Source organism: Abramis brama, assembly GCF_963993115.1.
Source record: "Abramis brama genome assembly, chromosome: 8".
NCBI classification, from domain to species: Eukaryota; Metazoa; Chordata; class Actinopteri; order Cypriniformes; family Leuciscidae; genus Abramis; species Abramis brama.
Window position 1 is genome coordinate 6,604,696 of NC_139970.1, and position 21,106 is coordinate 6,625,801.

General features: G+C 37.9%; 1 protein-coding gene across 1 annotated transcript in view; it reads left to right on the plus strand.

Moving 5' to 3' along the window:
* The first annotated feature begins 2,015 nt into the window (after positions 1 to 2,015).
* LOC311088111 (prostaglandin F2 receptor negative regulator-like) overlaps positions 2,016 to 21,106 on the plus strand; it is a 37,268-nt gene continuing 18,177 nt past the window's right edge. Inside the window, exons 1-4 of the mRNA XM_084121769.1 lie at positions 2,016 to 2,437; positions 8,986 to 9,357; positions 13,706 to 14,122; positions 20,027 to 20,449. Of these exons, the coding sequence (XP_083977895.1) occupies positions 2,383 to 2,437; positions 8,986 to 9,357; positions 13,706 to 14,122; positions 20,027 to 20,449 (1,267 nt within the window). The 5' untranslated portion in view covers positions 2,016 to 2,382. The remainder of the gene's footprint in view (positions 2,438 to 8,985; positions 9,358 to 13,705; positions 14,123 to 20,026; positions 20,450 to 21,106) is intronic.

Sequence of the window (21,106 nt, forward strand, 5' to 3'; positions counted from 1 at the left end):
TGTGTGAGAGAGAGAGAGAGAGAGAGAGAGAGAGAGAGTGTGTGTGTGTGTCTGTGTGTGTGTGCGTGCATGCGTGTTTGTGATGTGTGAGAGAGAGAGAGAGTGAGTGTGTGCGTGTGTGTGTGTGTGTGTGTGTGTGTGTGTGTGTGCGTGCATGCGTGTTTGTGATGTGTGAGAGAGAGAGAGTGAGTGTGTGTGTGTGCGTGTGTGTGTGTGTGTGTGTGTGTGAGAGAGAGTGTGTGTGTGTGTGTGTGTGTGTGCGCGTGTGTGTGAGAGTTTGTGTGCGCGCGTGCATGAGTGTGTGTGTGTGTGTGTGTGTCGCAGTGGGTCACTGCAGTCTGACTGCAACCATATGCTCTGCATCAACAAGTAAAAATAGTCACACAATGACTTCAACACAAGTGTTAATCACAGTGGCTTTACCAAAAGGTACACTGACCTTTGACCCTGAACCCTCAGTCACCACCTGACCTCTGCCCAGATCTTTCTCTACACATTCACACAAACAAACACGTTTGAATCGTGTAGTAAAGTGTGTTTGTCTGTATGTACACTAGCATTTACAGTGTTTTCCAATTGCTAACACACACTTTTACAAACTGTCTGGTTTTATCAAAATACTGAACACAATTCACACAACCACACACACCCAAACTGCAAAATACCTCATATATCCTGCAAAATGAAGCACTGCAGCCAAAACTACACATAGCATTATCAAAATCAAACTTTTGCACGAAATGGCGCACACTTCATTCATATTAGCAGATTTGTGTCTAATCAACTACACACTGTTGGGCGTCATGAAGAGCACTCTCATCTTTAGTGTGCTTCGCCACAATACTAAAATACTTCAAATCATAGAAAATTCTTCAGATTGTTCACATGCGCAGAAATATTTGCAGATACACACACATGCTGTCAAAACTTTTTTTCTTCACCAAACAAGTCAGTGCAACATATGCACAGCAGAAATATTTACATCATTTTGAATGGCAGTGTTTTGAAATGGCAATCATGACTTTATGTCAGAGTGTTGTGTGTTATGCAGAGAAGCGTGTTCAGTGCGTTTAAATGTGTGTAAAGCAGAAAATGTGTTTCGACTTTTGGAGACTTGAGAAGGTTTTGCCCTCTGTGTGTCAGTGTAAATAACTGTGCTGTGTGTGTCAGTTTAGTGTGTTAGCAGTTGGAAAAAACTGTAAAATGTATGTGTGTTTACAACCTGATCTGACAGGAACATGCAGTGTAACTGTGTCATGATGTGAATCTCTGTGATGAGAATTTGTACAAAAACATACAATTGAGATTTTATGAATTTATACGAATTCAACAAAATGTAAAATAGTTAAGAACTGCCATGAGTTTGTGTTTGAATACATACATTTGCATTTACAATGGGGTCTAAAATTAAAATGCATAATGACATTAGCACCTGAGCGCCACAGATGTGTGTAAAACCCAATGATCATGTTATGCAGCGTGATTTGAGAATGAATTAAATACACTGTGCAAAAAAAAAAAGAAAGAAAGAAAATATTTTTCAAAGTGGTTTTCTACGGGGGTTTTTCAGCAGAAGCAAGAAAATCTGATATCACTGCAAAGAGTTCACATGATCAATGCAACATTTGATTAGTGACCTAGAAATAGTGCAGAACATAAAATTCATATTCATTTTACAGCATAACTTTCCTTTCTAATAATGTCAGAATCCAAACACGCTTAATGTGTGTAAAATGTAAATAAATCCATGTGGTCTTAGCCTTCACTGTACTGATGCATGAATGTCTTCATTCAGGTGTGTGATGATAAGAGCAAATCTCCTACAATGCCTCGATCTCTCTCTCTCTCTCTCTCTCTCTCTCTCTCTCTCTCTCTCGGAGATGAAAGGACAGATAGGCTAATAATGAGGACGATTTCTCGCCATAAATGATTCATTCTGCATCGTTCTGGGAACACGGAGGATATCAGTGGGTGTTTCGGGGTCTCTCTGGACTCTTGAGTTATTCTGGGAGATAATTAGTGCCTGTATTTTGCCTGCACCGTCACGACACACTCACACTCACACACACACACACACTCGCTCGGGTGCGGCGGAACTTCACCTGCGGCGAGTCCCTCCCTCATCCAACATACACACACACACACACTGACTCATACACACTCACTTCCGGACACGACTGTGCCAATCCAGTCCTCAGTGCTGGGTTTTATCATGCAGCTCGCGCAGATCCACCAGTTCACAGGACTAAAGGACTAAAGGACTAAAGTTCGTGGGGACTAAAGTATCCGCGCTCGTGGGAGAGACTCGTTCAGGATTCCTCACTCTCTGCCCGGTTTGAGTGACAAAGGCGATCCCGTGGGAAAATCACGCGCCTTCACAAAATGGATAAAGGAACGGGACGACTCCTTCGTCCTGCGATTTTGTTTTTTGTTCTTGGTAAGTTGACTAGTTCTTGATTAAGAAACGCCTTTATAAAACGCGTGTTTGTATTGAATTAGTTTAGATAACAACAAAAAAAGTTAGAATGCAACTAATTTCCTCTAAATACAAGCTCGTTTTCATCATAAAATAGCCTAAACAACCATATGACGAGTTTATAATAGTACTCGGTTGTTTAATCTTATTATAGGCTATTTTATGATGAAAATGAGCTTGTTGTGTTTTAGATCGACCTCAAATTTACATTATCGTCAAAAGATAGCAGAAGGTTTACAATGTCTCCTTATCACTGGTCTGTTAACTCAACAATACAACATTAGTCTGTTAGTTAATGAGCTTGCGTTTTTGTTTCCTTTAGTCTGTATGTTTGATGTAACGTGTGAATCCAGGTCTCAGTTGTCTAATATTGGCTACATGATCCATTAAGTGAAGTGATCCAGTGTTAGTTTGGGTGTAAATGTGTTTACTGCAAGCACATAAAGTGAACCTGTTTTTCAAGCATCATGTTTAGATCAGTGGTTTTGCTTCAGGAGTCAAGCGCCAAAGTAGTTTACCATTCAAAAATGGCCTTAAAATCAAACATTAAATGAATATTAGGCTACTATGAACCGTATGAGTCCAACAATATACGCTTCAAAGTGTATCTTAAATGTCAATTTTCATGCTCTCGACATACAATAATTCAGTTATTTATTCGTTTTCAAATGGTTGTAGCCTCCATGAACATTGATCTCTGAATAATATGAGTTTGCATTGTCAAATAGACTACCTGTGGTCCCTTCGTTCTTGAATATTTGGTTATGTGCTTGATTTGAGGATGAGGAAATGTTAACATCTGCCTGAAAATTTCTACCACCTGACATGAATTTGTGCTATAAAGGACTGTAAAGTTTTTCTGAATTCAGATCCGCATACTAGAATACTGTGCCGATAAGTTTTTTTTTTTTTTTTTTTTTGTGTTGTCTGATCCAGCTCATTCCCTGGCTCACATTCATAATCATTCATATAATCAGCTCTGATCCACTTTCACTGTGTCCTGCTTTAAATACTGAAGTAGCTTTTGACCTCAGTTGCTTGACAGCAGGTTTTATTGTACCGTATATTTCTCCAGTGTCTACAATGTTTGTCTTCTGAGTCCTCTACCTTACGAGAACAACCGATCCCTCAGGAGGAAACGAGTTGTTACATGTCATCTTCTCTCAGTTTAGGTTTCTGTCCCTCTGTTCTTCTCCTCTTCTGGTTTGTCTGTGGGTTTTTCTCCTGTGTAATGTCTTCGGCTGCCATGCTGATGTAATTCCTCTCACAGCACTTAATTCCCTAACCCAATAAAATGTTAATATTCACCTTTAGTTGCGCCCACATGTTTTTATTCCAGTGCTTTGAACCTAATATGGTTATTTACAATGAACGTTTCCATGAACAGACTCTTTGAGGTGTTCTTTTAACAGATACACACCTTGAAAATGAACAGTCTTTCTCTTTTGGGAAAACAGAGCAAACATATTGATGACTCATCCTGCACTCGGGACTGATCATTTCCTCTGACGTCAACACACTTTCTGTCTTCATGGTTGCTTTTTTTGATTGACATGGTTTGGACAAACTTGACTGAATTTGGTTTTTATGACTTTAACCATGTTAATAAAATGTGTGTTTGAGCAGTTTTAACTGAAAGCAATATATCTTAAAATATTTCAGTGCCATTGTTTTGTCTCAAGATGCACCAATATTTTTTTCTAAGGCACATTTATAAAAGCTATAAATGTCCTAATTGAACTAAGGTCTAATCCTGATTTAATCTAGGGTAAGAGTACCCATTAGGCCCACAAAAATCTAAGTCTGGTAAGTTTTTTCATAGATATTGACATAGTTTATAAGAAAAATAATTTGTTAAAATGCTAGATTTATCTCTTATTTGAAAATGTATTAGGGTCAATGACGTATAAGGATTTTCGACAGGTCAATTTTAAAATACAAAAAAAAAATAATACCTGTTGCAATTGTTCAAACATTAAGGATGTTGTGTACACCTAAATTCATTTAAAAAATTTAATTTAAGTGATTTTAGTGTTTTTTCATCTAGATGAATTGTCCATAGCCTTAAATGTCATGTGGTGCGACCGTGATTTATCTTAAAATTAATTAATTTCCTTAACATGCTTAAACATTTTTTGTACAAGTTCTTAGAAATTAAATTGTTTAGAAACCAAGTTTTGCATTTCTTTTGAGTTTTTGTAAATAATTATCTCGTTTTTTGTTCTATAATTTCTGAGTTGCCTTCTTAAATCTAGTTAACAGACTTACTTTTCCTGTAAATCACATAAAATTGATATAAATGTTTTAAAAATATCATTTACTAAAGCATACTGTATCAGTGATTCATATTTCAGCCACATAAATAAGATATTTTATTTTACATTTAATACAGTGATTGCTTTTATTGGTCGCACCACATGATAAGTGGTCGCTCCAAATGACAGGAAGACCTTATATAGTTAAAAATCTATTTAAAGAGATCAATGAACAATACATTTTATACAAAAAATTGATTTAAACCAGATTTCATACAAATTTCACAGAATTTTCCTGAACATAAACTTTTTTTTTTTTATAAAAATCACATCACAAACACAAGTGCACCATTTCTTTTAACTTGACTTAGAATTTCTTTCTAACAAATAATGTTATAGATATAAATTATTTCATAAATTATTGTATACAGGTAACATTTGGGGTCAATAGTTTTTAAAGTAATTAATACTTGTATTAATCAAGGACACATTCAGTTGATAAAAAGTGACAGTAAAGATAATAATGTTACGAAAATAATGTAATAATAGCTATAATGTTACGAAAGATTCTATTTCAAATAAATGCTGTTCTTTTGAACTTTCTATTCATCAAATAATCCTGACATATAAAATGTATCACAGTTTCCACAAAAATATGAACATTGATAATAATCAGAAGTGTTTCTTGAGCAGCAAATCATTAGTGACCCTGGATCACAAAAACAGTCACAAGTCGCACAGGATATATTTGTGGCAATAGCCAACAATACATTTGCACCCTCAGATTCCAGATTTTCAGTTGTATCGGCCAAATATTGTTCTATCTTAACAAACCATACATCAATGGAAAGCTTATTTTTTCAGCTTTCATATGATGTATAAATCTCAATTTAAAAAAATTGACCCATGTGACTGGTTTTGTGGTCCAGGGTTACATAGAATGATTTCTGAAGGATCATGTGACACTGAAGACTGGATTAAAGATGCTGAAGATTAAATTTAGCTTTGATCACAGGAATAAATTACAGTTTGCTATATGTTCACATAGAAAACAGATATTTTATACTGTAATAATATTTCACTCTTCTCCTATCATTGTACTTGTTGCAGGGTCAGAATTTTTCCGCTTGGCAGTGGCATCTGGTAAAATGGATTCAAATAGTTTTAAATAAATAAATAGGCAATAATAAATACACTACTAATAAATGCATAATTACTAAACTGAAATTACATGCTCTGTTTTTTTGTTGTTGCATTTTTCTCATATTGTACAAAGAGTAAACAAACTTGAAATATATGAAGAAAATATCCCAAATTGCATAAAAATCTATTCCAAATGATACTAAATTAAAGTATTTTTTGTATATAAACTGTCAATTGAATATAAAAGCATAAAACTGCCAATCTAGGACATATATCTATCATGGAAAACAGTCTGCAGTGGTAGCACCACATGATATTTGGTCGTACCACATGATATTTTCAAATTCATTCAAAATTTACAGGCACAGAATTGGCCACCTAAACAAAACAAGCTAGCTTCCCAAAAAAAGGTCACTATGAAATTTATAATACAAATAGATATTTGTAGAAATAACTTTAATATAAATTTTTTTTGAGGTCATACCACATGACATCCAAATGTGGCAACTACATACCAACCATTACAGAGGTTTATTTTTTTTCCAATTTGAGAGAATTACAAACCTGCTTGCTGCTTCCATGGGTCCTTGGTAAATTGGTATATGATGTAACGTCCTGTGTTTGAATAGTTTTCAACATAAAAGTCCCAAAATGGTAGTTCCTTGATGGTCACACCACATGATATTTCATAAAATGGACATCATCGGACAAAGTTTGTATATTATGATGGAAATATAAATACAAATGCTTTGAATTTTTTTAAAGGATTACAAAACATTTTCGAAATCATGCCAAATAGTGCAGAAAATAAATTTGAATACATTCAGAGTAATTTCAAAGACGTTTTCAAAACAGAAGTTATGGCCGGCAGGTCGCACCACATGATGTTTTAACACTTTAAATAACAAAAAAATAACAAATAAGTAAAGGTTTTTGATGAGTTAAAGTGAGTACATACATGGGAGAGATACTTCAAATATGCAGTATCTTTTTATGCATTTAAACCCGTTTTTGCCTGAAAAAATGCAATCGGACAGAAAATTTAGGCGTCACGTCATTGACCCATTAATTAGTTGATGTACATTTTAGAATAAAAAATTAAGATAATTTAGGAATAAAGTCAGAAGTCTGGCATGGGCTTAATTGGTACTTTGGCACCATTTAAGCCCGCATGTGTTCCAAATAAGCCCACATCATCTTTGATTCACAAAATATAAAACTTAATTGATTTTAAAGAAGTAAAACATCAATATATTTATTTAGTGACAGGGAAGTATTAGCTTAGAGCCCTGGGTGGGCTCGAAATCTTTCAGTTTAAAGGAAAATTATAAATAAATAATTTTATTTATTAAATAAAATGATGAAGTACTATTTGTTCATACCCAAAAAACAATAAATGTTTCTCTTATCTGACATAATATCAATGTAGTTACCAAAGAAATGGCTGAAAATTGCAGAAATGTGTTGATTTCTGAAGGGTCCCGAAACACCAAAGTTTTGGGGTGACTGTGTGAGGTCCCCAGAGACAGCTTGCACATGGGTGGGGTTAACTCAACATTGCCAAATGGGATTGGTATGCAATAAAAGATGCCAGGGAGGTAACAAATCACTGGATTTGTTGAAATAATAAGCAGCATAAAATATTATTTTCTCTTTTTTTTATATTTGACTTCAGAGTTGGAAGTGGGCTTAAATTTAAGGGTACATGGGCTTTATGGGTACACTTACCCTGCCCTTTCTGTAAACCCAGGCTTAAATGATTTTGGTTGGTCTTTTGATCTGAGGGCTTATAGCTTTTATAAATGGCAAACTTTAAATGTCAAAGTGACATTCAGAAATCTGAGGTAAAAGAAATAAAGTGGTTTCTTTTAACATAGATGTCCAATTGACACTTTGGAATTGTTTTTATTAGGGACGCACCGATATGAAAATTGTCCGATACCGATAATTCCTTACATTTGAAAGCCAATAACCGATATATTGGCTGATAAATCTAAATCCAAATTTTATATAATTGAGAACCTGATTACAAAAAGAAATGTCTCAGCATTAAAAGCCATGTCCCAAACACACAATTATAATGTTCTCATTATGATTATTTTGTAGCCGATATGACAGACACATGTTGCACTGAACTGTATTTTCCATTTTTGAAGTGATTCCAATCGTATTTCAAGCAATTCAAAACCATCATAGTGAACATCTGAAGTGTCTCAGCTGAAGGAAATAATATATCAGACTTATTTTCTTACCAGGTCGATAACGACAACATTAAAAATGAATATTATCTGCCGATTCCGATATGGTGGCAGATAAATTGTGGCCGTCTAATCTGTGTCAAAAACAACGCAAAAATTGCTCAAAATATGAACTTCAGGCATTGCTCAGAGTAGCATAAGCCCGATAAGGGAGGATTAAAGGAAAAGGAAAGAATTTTTTTTTTTTTTATGTGGTTAAGTGCTCACGGAAGAGATGGGTTTTCAGCTGTCTTTTGAATGTTGTCAGGGATTCTGCATCCCGGATGAGGGTGGGGAGAGCGTTCCACCAGCATGGAACTGTGAATGAGAAGGTTCTGGAAAGTGATTTTGTGGCTCTCTGTGATGGAACCACGAGATGTCGCTCGTTGACCGATCGTAGGCTTCTGGTAGGGATGTAGACTCGTAGGAGCGAGTGGAAGTAGGAGGGAGCTGAGCCTGTGATAGATCTTTAAGCAAGCGTCAATGCCTTGAACTTGATGCGAGCAGCGAGAGGTAGCCAGTGCAGAGAGATGAACAGAGGAGTGACGTGGGCCCTTTTGGGCTCGTTGAAGACAAGGCGAGCTGCAGCGATGAGCTTAAATAGATGAGCTGAGCAGGGCAGTGAAGGAAAAAAACAAGCAAAGTGTCTGGCATGCAAACAGTATTGTTTTAAAAGCATTCCAGGATGCTTTGCGTGAGTGGCGACTATATGCTGACAAAATATAGTTTTGTGATCACTTGCATTTATATCATAGTTTTGATGACTGTACTTGTATTCTATAATGTGTAGATGCACACTGATACTGTATACGTGATCCTACTGTTCCCTCAGTGTTTCCCTATATATGTGATCTCTCGTGTCTTCTTGTCTCAGTGGCGTTCAGCGAGGGCCGTGTGGTGAAGGTGCCGCTCAGTCCTCTGGTGCATGTCGAGGGACATGCCGTCTCCATCCGCTGCAATGTGTCCGACTACCAGGGGCCCCGGGACCAGGATTTCGAGTGGTCCATGATCCAGTCCGGTGATAAATTGCTCCCTCTCGTCTCCACCTTTGACAGTACCTTCATGGACCCCACAGTGAGGGACCGGGTCAACAGCGGGGACATCAGCTATAAGAAGCTGGGCGATAATTCAGTGGAGCTCAGGTTCAAGAAGGTGCGAGCGACAGACAGCGGTGTGTATCGCTGCAGCACCCCGAGCACAGACTCCGTCATCAGCGGGAACTACCACGCCGATGTGGAGCTCAAAGGTGAGTCAACACACATCTGGCTTTATCACACACCTCTGGCTTTATCACACACCTCTGGCTTTATCACACACCTCTGGCTTTATCACACACCTCTGGCTTTATCACACACCTCTGGCTTTATCACACACCTCTGGCTTTATCACTGGACATCAACCACACGACACACGCTAATACCTTTTCATTACGGTCTTCTTTCTATAACAATTCTATCTAATAACGTATTAGACAGATCGTAAACTAATGAACACAGTGAATGTGAGCACTGTGAGCTCAGGCTCTGGCGTTCTCAGCGCCATCAAAATAAAAGTCACAACATCAAGCTTGTCTTGCGTCACTTCAGAGATCACACTGCCGGTGCGAATGCAACCAGGAAAATGTTCCTAAGGGAACCACTAGTTCTCGGGGATCCACCCTGGTGGCGAGTTCCCATAACTGAGTTCCTAAAACTCCCCGGTGCGAAAGCCCCTTGTAAGCTTGTGCGGGAGAAAAGCAGGTTAATTTATTCATATTATGCTCCATCTGGAAGCAAGACTTCAACATCTGGAAGTAAGACTTCCCGCTCCACCTGCCAGACCAAACTGAAATCATTTATTTTTTTATAATAAAAATGTTGCAACGACTTTAGAATATACAAAGAGAAAATTGATACACTTGTATATCGACTGCTATTTTGGCATTTGGAGATTATCAGTCAATAACTCAGAAGTGGTCGTACTGCCAAAACCTGTCCATTTGTGAACAGGGTAAATATTAGTATCGCAATGGTTTTAAGTTATTTAAAGTGATATGTTTTTATTTGTTATAGTTAATTTGAGTTGTATAGCCTTTATATCAGCTGCCTGTGCTCTAGAAGTCTGTGTTGGCACTAACAAGCCCTTATAGGTCGACTGATTGGGAACAATATAGGGATAACTTATCTAATGCGAATGTAAATTAAACAGCAGAGGTGTATCCTAAACACCTAACATAAACCAAACCAAACTGAGTTGATAAAAGTAGAACGCTGAAATGATTAGTCCAGTTTTAAGAACCCAAGTGCAGTTTATGTACAAATAATCAAAACGTGATCAAACATAAAACAATGGCATGAACTCATGGACTAGACTAGAACGCTCACCATCAGTGGTTACACTAACAATGCTTGAACCAATGAACCAATGACAACACAGAAGACATGGCAGGATCACATGACTAAAACAGGGGATCACATGACAGACATGAACCAAGAACATGAAACAAAACCAAATCGTGACAAAAGCAGGCTAATCCTATATGAGAAATATCTGTTTCCCCCTTTCCCCAGTGGAGCAGTTTATTGAACCCTTAAACAAAAAAAGAAAGTTTGCATATGTGTTTTTTGAGTATCATAGTTGGTACATATGAACAAACATCAGGCTTTTATGGGCCATGTCTTATAATATATAGAATACAGAGGAAAAAAACAGGCCCAACTGAGCAACGATATGCAATTTTGTGCTGATAAACCTGTTTATATGGTTAAAAAGTAAGATAAAAGTCTGATGCAGTTGGGTTGCAAAGTTTCCAGACACTTTCCAGAACTTTCCAGGATTGTTTGGAAACTGTTGGAAATTTTCAGCCCCTTTGCAGATGCTTATCATGTTAAATCAATAATATCTTCGTAACAGTACAGCAGATACTGACATAAAATCATCACTCTATATCTGCCAATAATGTTAGTAATATGATATTTAATGCTTAGTTTTATGATCAAAACTCTGTAGTATTAAAACAATGCAATGCCATACAGTAATGATTGAGAGATGAACAATAAACCTTCCTCAAAAGCCTGATGATCATATTTGATCTAATAAATGATGATAATCAAGTAAAGCTGCTTCAGTAAGAGTTCATCTTGTAATATTACTAACAATATCAAAGTTATTCTTGCGTTTCCTTGATAAAATCAGAGTAGATTTGACACAGAAAGACTCGTGAAGCTCGAGCTGAAGGAGGGCGTTTGTACAGTTATACTGAAGAGTTTTACTGGATAAAACAGTGTGAACTATCAGTCAGAGACAGAAGAACTGGAGGACGACAGCTTCTTTATCATTAGACGCCTTAGAAATGTGTGTATCAAATAAAATACAGTAGTCTTCATAGGGTTGATCTCAATGAATCTCAAAATTTGAAATTACTGATATTTGCCTATTCTGTAAATTCCATTAAATTTGTGTTAAATAACTTTAACCAGTTTCATTTGATCTCATGAACTACTTTTCTTCAGTGTTAAATATTCAAGCTGAAGATGAGATGAACAGATGACGTTGAGACGACAGGTTCTTCAGCAGTTTTGATCATTGAGAGTCCTGTAGCGTGTCAGATACTGTAGGCTTTACATGTTTAAACTAGAAGTGTAAAGGAATGCGATTCGCTGCGAGGCTTGAAGTGTCACAGAAATACAAAGACGTATTCTTTGTTCTGCTGAATAGAGTGAAAGTCTGAGGAGCTCTGAAGCTTGTTTTAAGATGATGTGCTGATTTTATCACTCCGCTCCATTTCTGGAGATGGAGTAAATGAACTCATCCGCACCAACAAAGAAAAACAACAGCTTTACTTTATAAAACATATCTGCTAATTCTAACTGGAGTCTTTTTTTTTCTTTCTTAAAGAAATATTTCACATTAAAATCAAATAAAACAGCTTTATTTACTCGCTCACTTTGCTGTAACTTGACGATATGCTGTTATTTTTGTGAATGTAAATTGAGGAATCTAGCTATTTTCAACAGTTTGACACTGTAATAGTACAATATAATAGTCAATATTAACTTCTACATCCTGAAGCCACTTGATAGCCTTGTGTGATGATTACTGATTAAAAATCTTCCGCTACGTCTGACTGATACTGCGTTATCTGTAGGTTTTCTGAGTCAGTAAATGACATAATCGTCACGTCTAAGTGAACATTCCCTTTCATTTGTAGATTTAGATTTAGAGATCGAGAAGAGCGTTCAGGAAGCCGTCACCATCAGGAATTTCCCTAAAACTTTAACTAAAAGAGATGATGACACTGACAGACACAGAGCGTGAGAGAGGTCAAGGGTCAAACGCTAACCGCCTCTTAGCAAGCAGCTCTTTCGGCCTGTGCTGAGATGCTAGTAACCACAGTTTAGCAGAACAATGTAAACTTGAGTCGAAAGTGTGAGGAAACGAGTGACATTAACCGAAATGTTCTTTTCTCTGAAAGTGTCCAGTCTGTTGTTCATGTGATGATGAGTTTAGGAGATCAGAATGAAAGTCTTCTTGTTTCTGTATGTTAATGAGGAGGACGTCCAGTATAGAGAGTGACGACAGACCTGACAACTAAGTGTGTGTGTCAATGTTCATCTGAAAGAGATGCAGAATCAGTGAAAGATGCAGTTCTCCATCCACATATAAAATGAACAATAAATTTCATTTTTCTGATCATTTTCTTGAAGATATTTGTTTTGGCCTGAAAAGAAGTTGAGATCAGAAAAATTCTGCTCATCAAGGCTGCATTTATTTCAACAAATACGGAGTAAAAACAGTAAAACTCTAGAATAAAAAATATTCTATGTGAATATATAGTAAAGTGTAATTTATTCCTGTGATCAAAGCTGGATTTTCAGCATCATTACTCCAGTCTTCAGTGTCACATGTTGCACCACTGGCAACAAACGAAATTACATTATTTTTGAGGAGCCAGGGTCGAAAATAACATGTTCTAAGCCAAAAATGTTAGACTTGTGTGCGATTATCTGTTTGTCCTAGCAATGGTAGACAGGTGGTGTATTGAAAACAATATTTGTGCAAGTCTGGTGACGTGGAAATCACACACTTCACCTTTAAAAAGCACTTCTCCTCCCCCGCCTGCTTTAAAGGTGCAGTGTGTAAGTTTTAGCGACCCAACAGAAGTTACGATGGCCGACAGGAAGTGATGTCGTCGTCTGAGACAGCAGAGAGTAGCCAGTTCAGCAATGAGGTTTCTTTACAAAGATAAATTAGGAAATTAGGTTTACTTAATTATTCAGTAAAACAATGTTATTGCGAATATTATTGTTACGTGTTCATCGTGTCAGTGTTTTATCCGCTGACTTTAGCTTTAGCTTCTTCACACGAAGAAGAACAACATAGTGACGAAACGCGTTTGTCCGTTCAGGGCCACCGTAGAAACATGTCGATGTAAGCGGACCCGGTGTGTGTAGAGAGAAATGCTCATTCTAAGCTAATAAAAACACAACGGTTCATTAAGTAAGGTCTTTATACACCACTGAACACATAGTTATGTATATGATATTGCATTTCTGTAACAGATCCTCCTAAATATTACACAACGCACCTTTTAAAGTGTCCTCTGTTGTGTCCAGTGATCGGGGACAGTCTGAAGGTTTCACCAGCCATTCCCAAGTCCGCGGTGTCCGAGGGAGAACCCGTGGAGCTTCGGTGCAACACGACGCGGGGCTTCACAGAGCACACCTTCCTCTCCGTGTCCTGGTCCATCAAGAAAGAGAGCGGACTGTTGGAGGAAATCTTGACATTCGGGCCGGATGATAAGATCAAAGTAGGGAGCAACTACACGCAGCGCTACACAGACGGGGGGATTCGCTTGGACCTTCGAGGAGGGGGATTTTACGGACTAGTCCTGAAGAGAGCGAAGCCGTCAGACCAAGGGGAGTATGTGTGTTCGGCCCAGGAGTGGGTGAGGCAGGGAGAGGGAGGAAGAAACTGGAGGAAGATTCAGGAGAAGTCTGAGGAGATGGGGAAGGTCTTGGTTACGCCCACAGGTGAGTCCTGTCTCATTCTCTTCTCAGGCTGTAGTGTATGTGACTATGATTATGGGACTTGATCAATGAAACATTGGGAAACTGATGAGTCCTTTCCCTGCGATATTATGAGGTTAAGTGTTATAATGAAGCTGGTATTATGCTGTTTTATAAAGGCCCTGAGTAATGTCTAGTGCTATCACGAAATATGATTGTTCTCCATTTTTGATGACTTGAGATACTGAAGATGTGACGACATTTCCAGAAAGAAATGGCCTTGGTTCTTAAAGTCCTCCAGTAGTCAATAATTTTATCCCATAAAACTCATCTTTGATCACCAAAATTACATATTTCAAAAAAATTTCCTTGAAAAAAAATATGTCTTCATACCTTTAAATACCTTGAATGTAACTCTACACCCTTGCCTCATTTAGTATGCGCGGTTCTATGAATATGCAAATGAGCCCCGCCTCCACTCACTCACTCAGCTCAGAGATCCACTGGTTGACGATCACACGTTGATCTGATTGGTCACAAGGTAGTTTGTGACGTCAGAAACACCAGCGATTTCAAAGCGTGTTTTTCAGACTGTCTTTGGTCCACTGCAGTGTAACTGAGCAAACTTATCCAAAAAGTAACAGTAATCATACTAACATTTTTTTTTTTAAAGATAAAACACCGTCAAAACACTAAATAGATGTTTTAACCCTTAATCCTGTAAATCTACACATCCTCATATTTGCCCATGTTTGGACCAAACACACAAAATTAAACCATGCAAGTGCAAGGCATTATGGGTATTCACCCTCAGTAATAGATGCAATAATATGAGATTTAAAGTGTTTCTAGCTTTATAAAAGCAAACTCGAGCTGTCTGCTTTTGTAGGTGAACACAGTATCGCAATTTGCACATACATTTCCATATTGAATATCAAACAAATATTAATCCTGAGATGAAGTAAAGACTAGCTGTGATGGTTATAGTGGTTTTAACTGTTCAAAAGGTTCAGGATCAAACTGAGCTGCCCAATGTTCGACCGTCACCACTAAGAAGTTCTCACTATTGAAATCTGCACATTGCTGCTCATACTAATTTACATAAATTATGACTATTTCCTTTTTAATCATTAGATAGTTCCTTTAAAATTTAGAGAATTTAGAGTATGCTAAGAGAGACACAGCACAACCTCACTCAATATCAACATGAGACCTTTTAAAACATGTTGTTTGTTGTTTCTAATTAAAAACATAAAACTCAGATCTTTGCACTCGGCTATGTGTGTTTTGTGTGCAATATGCATTAGACAGTCTGAGATCATAATAGTTGTCTGGGTTACACAAACTGCTACTTTAACTCTTTTTAATTTACGCTGGGATTTGTAAGTGCAATGATTGCCTGCAGACATCAGACGGGAGACAATGGCGCTTTCTGAGTCCCTGTTATTATGAAGCATTATGAACAATGATACCGAAGTCTAAGGGATTTCTAGACTGTAGCTGTGACCTTTTATTAAAACCCTCCTGCCTATCCGAGCTCTTTCACGAGGCTCTCGCTTCAGTAAAGTGCTCATTTAATCTGAAGTTATAAAGAGGCCTACAGAAATTGGCAATGACTAATCATATTCAGAGTCAGATTGTCTAAGGATGCCCAGAATATTGCACCAAAAAGTACAGTTAAAGTACCATTAAAGCAGTCCATACTCGTACCCGAGTCTTCTGAGGTCATACTATATATATGTGATTTTGTTCTGTATCTGTATTCCCATTCATTATCCTGAGCACATTCAGATGGCCTCATTCTTCTGGCGTGTCGATCACAGCATCTTAGATTTGGCTAGATACACTTCACTGACAACACAACATGCATGGAAAACAAACTGAGAGAGAACTTTAGATGATAGTTGCTGGTTTTTTAATCTCACAGGATCAGAAACTCCCTCAGGGAACAGAAAGTCCCAAACACTTCCAGACGAGCAAACTTTCCCCCAACAGCATACTCTACTTGATGAGCTTCGATTCCCAGGGAAAGCAAGAACTGATAAGAATGTAAATACCTTGAAACGCAGTGCGTCTGTCAAATGCATGAACGTAAATGTAAAGTACTGTACCCTACATCACCTCTAAACTATGCAATGTTACTAGATGTTGAGAGCAGGCAGTTTTAACACTGGTGTGTGTGTGTTGGCCCTGATGTTATCTCGGTTCCTGACCCTCTCACCGGCCTCCAGACGTGTGTGTGTCTGTGTGTGTGTGTGAGCGATGTTTGAGTCTCTGCTGCTCCATCTCAGTCGCCTACACTTCACCCTTCACACATGAGCAGATCTCGTCACACTGCTTTAGAAAGCTGGATTTCATAACACCAAAACAAGTTTATTGACTTGTTATAAAGACTTCTGCATCACACACACTTCCGGTCAAAAGCTTGGAATAATTAAGTCTTTTCTGTTCATCAAGGGTGCATTTATCTGTTTCCTATGTGAATATATGTAATTATTCCTGTGATTGTCAGCATCATTACTCCAGTCTTCAGTGTCACATGATCCTTCAGAAATCACTCTTAATATGATGATTTGATGATCAAGAAACAGTTCTGATTATTAATATTGTGCTGCTTAAGATTTAATACCTTAATTCAGCAAGGATGCATTAAATTGATCAGATGTGACAGTAAAGACATTTATAATGTTACAAAAGATTATTATTATTTCAAAGAAATGCTGTTGTGTTGAACTTTCTATTCATCAAAGAATCTGGAGAAATAAAATGTATCCCAGTTTCCACAGAAATATGGATCAGCACAACAGTTTTCAACACTGATAATAATCATAAATGTTTCCTGAGCATCAAATCATCATATTAGAGTGATTTCTGAAGGATCATGTGACACTGAAGACTGGAGTAATGATGCTGAAAATTCAGCTTTGATCACAGGAATAAATACATATATTCACATAGAAAACAGCTGATTTAAATAGCAGTGATATTTCATAGTTTTATCAAATAAATGCAGCCTTGGTGAGCATAAAAGACTTCTCTCAAAAACATTTAAAACGACTCATCATTATTTCCAGCTTCTGTCTGATAGTGTAACAGTGACTCCACATCACTGGAGTGGAATCTACTCTGTTTTGTTCAGTCGGTGCTGGAGAAGTTTATCTCTGCATGTCTGATCATAGTTCACTCTCAGCGGAGGTGATAATAATAATCTGGAATCTGCTGTCAGTCTGTGAATGATTGATCTGGCCTTTTCCTGCTGGACTGGACTGACAGGGAGAGAATATTCACTGTATAAGGCTTTACTGTGTCAAAAGATAGAAAGAGAAGCGAAACATTTCCTGTTTAACATTATGTAAAGTAGGGCTGGACGGTAAAGCTGACAAATGGACATGATCTTTTGTTTTCATTGAGACTTCATATATTTTATATTTAATGTGTATGTTCTGATGCGCTGACTTAAGTTTAACCAGTTTTAATCAACTCTCTTCTAGCTCATTTTATAAACGGCCTTGTGTTGTGTCAAAATAGTGAAAAGTACAACATGGAGATGGCATGTGTCACACCAGAGGATATTTCAAGCTATTATTAAGCTATTTGACACTGTTTCCAATAGTTACATTTACATTTATTTGTTGCTTTTATCCAAAGCAGCCTAAAATGAGGAACATCACAGAGAATAAGAGCAAACCATATCTGCCGTCCATAAAGTGTGCGCTAATACACACGCATACAGTAGAAACAGACAGATGTGCATTAGTTAAGTGCTTGTGCTTCAAGGGAACGTTAATAAAAGTTAATAAGCATAAATTAGCAATTATTATTCTTTCTTTCTGTTATGTGGAGGCGTCACACCCCAAGAACGAATACATTTTTAATTAATAGTAGTAGTAGCTTTATGAGCTTCTCCTGTTGGGATCATTTTCAGGGATTCCCAATAGATTGTTCAAGTACGAGTGGATTTTCACTCCACATGACTCGATGATTATTACTTGTAATATTATTGAGTCATACCCTAATTATCTAATTGGATCACACAAATACTGTATTTAAATAATAAAATGTCAATCACACTACAGCACCAGATGTTCCACCGTGACATGAAATGTACCCTGATGTAATATTTTGCATGAATGGACCGTAATGGAGAGAGAAACTCATTTCTTGACGGTATCATGGCGAGATGTGTTGTATTAAAGCCTCGTTTCTGAGGAATGCTCCTCCGTCTCTCAGACTAAAGGCTCACTGTGAAACTTCACAGCTCATGTAACTGTCCTGCTTGTGTCGAGTCTTCAGGCCGCCGGTTGCGTGCTTGTTCTGCCGCTGGTGAGAGAAGAATCATGTCAAGGATCTCCGTGCAACATGCAGCTTTGTTTTTGAAGTCTCGTCTCCCTCAACGTTAAATGTTAATCAGTGTTTTGCATATTCTAACGGCGCTGTGAATTCAGCTCGGGGAATTTCCATGTTCAGGATATTCAAAGCTTTGCCACATTGTGCTTCTGAACGCAATGCGCCTCGCAGTCAGAGCTCGCTGGTCTTATGACAGTGGTTACAGTGTGTTTCTGAGGACACAGCAGTGCTAGAGCAAGTGCATGGCTGTTATACAGTGGGATGTGGGTCAGGGTAAGATAAGAAGCAGAGAAACTGGTTCAGAGACTAATTTTATCACTTCAGGTCTTTTGTCTTTATTAGAACAGTACTTACAATAGAGAACCGCATAAGGTGTTTTCTTAAACATACTAACAGGTGTCTCTTCTCAAAGCACACAACAGCTGGGACAGTGACTCCAGTGAGCGTGCGTGTGTGCGTGTGTGTGTGTGTGTGTGTGTGTGTGTGTGTGTGTGTGAGAGCTTACCATAGCTTGAACAATGACAGCTGAAAATGGAGAGAATGTGCACCCTTGCCCTTCCCTTCTCACCCACAGCAAAGCTAATAAAACTAGGTCGACTAGCATACCTCTACAGCCTGGGTGATGTAGCCTGTTCCTACTACAATTGTATCGCAGTGTTTTTCATTCTTTTAATATATTTTTGATGTCAAATGGGTGATTTATTTTTTCAAACATTCATGTCTCTTCTTGAATACTGAAAAAATACTGTAAAAATAGTGAAATATTATTACAATGTAAAACATCTGTTTTCTATGTGAATATATAGTAAAGTGTAATTTATTCAGCGTCATTACTCCAGTCTTCAGTGTCACATGATCCTTCAGAAATCATTCTAATATGATGATTTGATGCTCAAGAAACATTTATGATTATTATCAGTGTTGAAAACAGTCGTGCTGCTTCATATTTCTGAGGAAACGGTCATATTTTTTTCAGGATTCTTTAGTGAATAGAAAGTTCAAAAGAACAGCATTTCTTTGAAATAGAAATCTTTACTGACACTTTTGATCAATTTAATGCATGCATGATGAATAAATGTATTAATCTCTTTAATAGAACTGCAGTGTGGGGACTTTAGTAATGGTTTTGAGTGAAGGCTTAAATGAACCACTTGCTCCTTTCACACAACACAGTCTCTACCGTGTGAACAGGACTTTCCAAACATACTGGTAAATGGTTCTGGCAGTTTTCCGGCATTAAAACCTCATTGTTTTAAATTCATGTTCCTCAAAATCATTCATCAAAATAACCTCTCCATCTTGCATCGACGTCTGGGGACTATTTCTTGAATGAGAAGCGCTTCACTCAGATATACGTCACAATAGGGAAGAAAAGACGATCACTACTGTCGTTTCATGCCCTCTTTAAAACTTTGCTTTGATTGTTTGAACAGTGGTTTGAGGTGGGACTATCTGACCAACGGCACATTTGAAGGGAGGGAAATATATCTGAAAATGTATAGCTGTAGATGTGGGAGAATGCCTTTTTTGTGGCTGATTCTGTGCGACTGATTGTGTTAATTTCTCTTCCCTCTCCCGCAGATCTGCAGTTCAAGGTGACCCTCACGGCCTTTCTGAACCCCCAGGCCTCCAGTGACCCCACTGAACTGCTCTGTCAGGTGGCCGACCTCCTCCACCTTCAAGATGGCCGCCTGGCCGTGACCTGGTCGTACTCCACGAACACACCAGGAGACGTATCCCAGAAGAAGATCACAATAGCCTCCCTGAATGAGCAAGGAGTCCTAACCTCCGGGGACGAGTACCGGCCGAGACTGGACAGCGGGGACATAGCGGTGACCAGGAAAGAGTCTAACGTCTTCGTTCTGCGAATGCTTCAGACTCGAGACGCAGACATGGGCTCCTATTCCTGCGCGGTGAGTGCATGGATGCCCACCCGGCAAGCTGGATGGGAAAAAGCCAAGGAGGTCCAGTCCACTCCTGTTTCTGTTCAGTGGGCACCACAGAGTAAGCACTAAATCCCTTCCTTTTATTGTCTGTTACAATATAGCGCAATACAAACATGCAAGTTCACCCAAAATAAAATATTTTGTGTGAGGAAAAAATTCAAGTTTTCAGAGTTTTAGTGTCAGTACTACATTAAACTACTATTGAATATCATGTATAATAATGCAGTGGGGAATATTTGTGGGTCCTGATAATGCCAAATATCTTATGTTACCAGTAAAAATTTGCCTACATTATTTAAATATATCTAGTCAGTGACAGAGTGTAAGCTTATACATCTACAATAATTTCAGCTTCAGAATCATGAATATTGTTATTCTGGTGTCTCCATTGGGTTATCAGCTCTAAGTCTATTCATTTACACCCCCAATGTAATACCAAATTTAGCATTTTAATCAACAGTTCATTTTTTGTTAACCTTTTATCATATGTCTTGGTGTATCGCAATAATAACGTATCGTGAGTTCAGTATCGTGGTATCGAATCGTGACATGAGGATACCGTTACACCGCTAGGATTACATCTAATTTGATAAAGTTAGCCATGAAGCATGTCTTTGGCCAGAAATATACTCTGAGCAAGTATGTTTGAATGTGTTCAGCCCAGCCTGTCCTTTCAAGGTTTTCAGTCGCTCTCCCGATATTTCATTTTTACCCC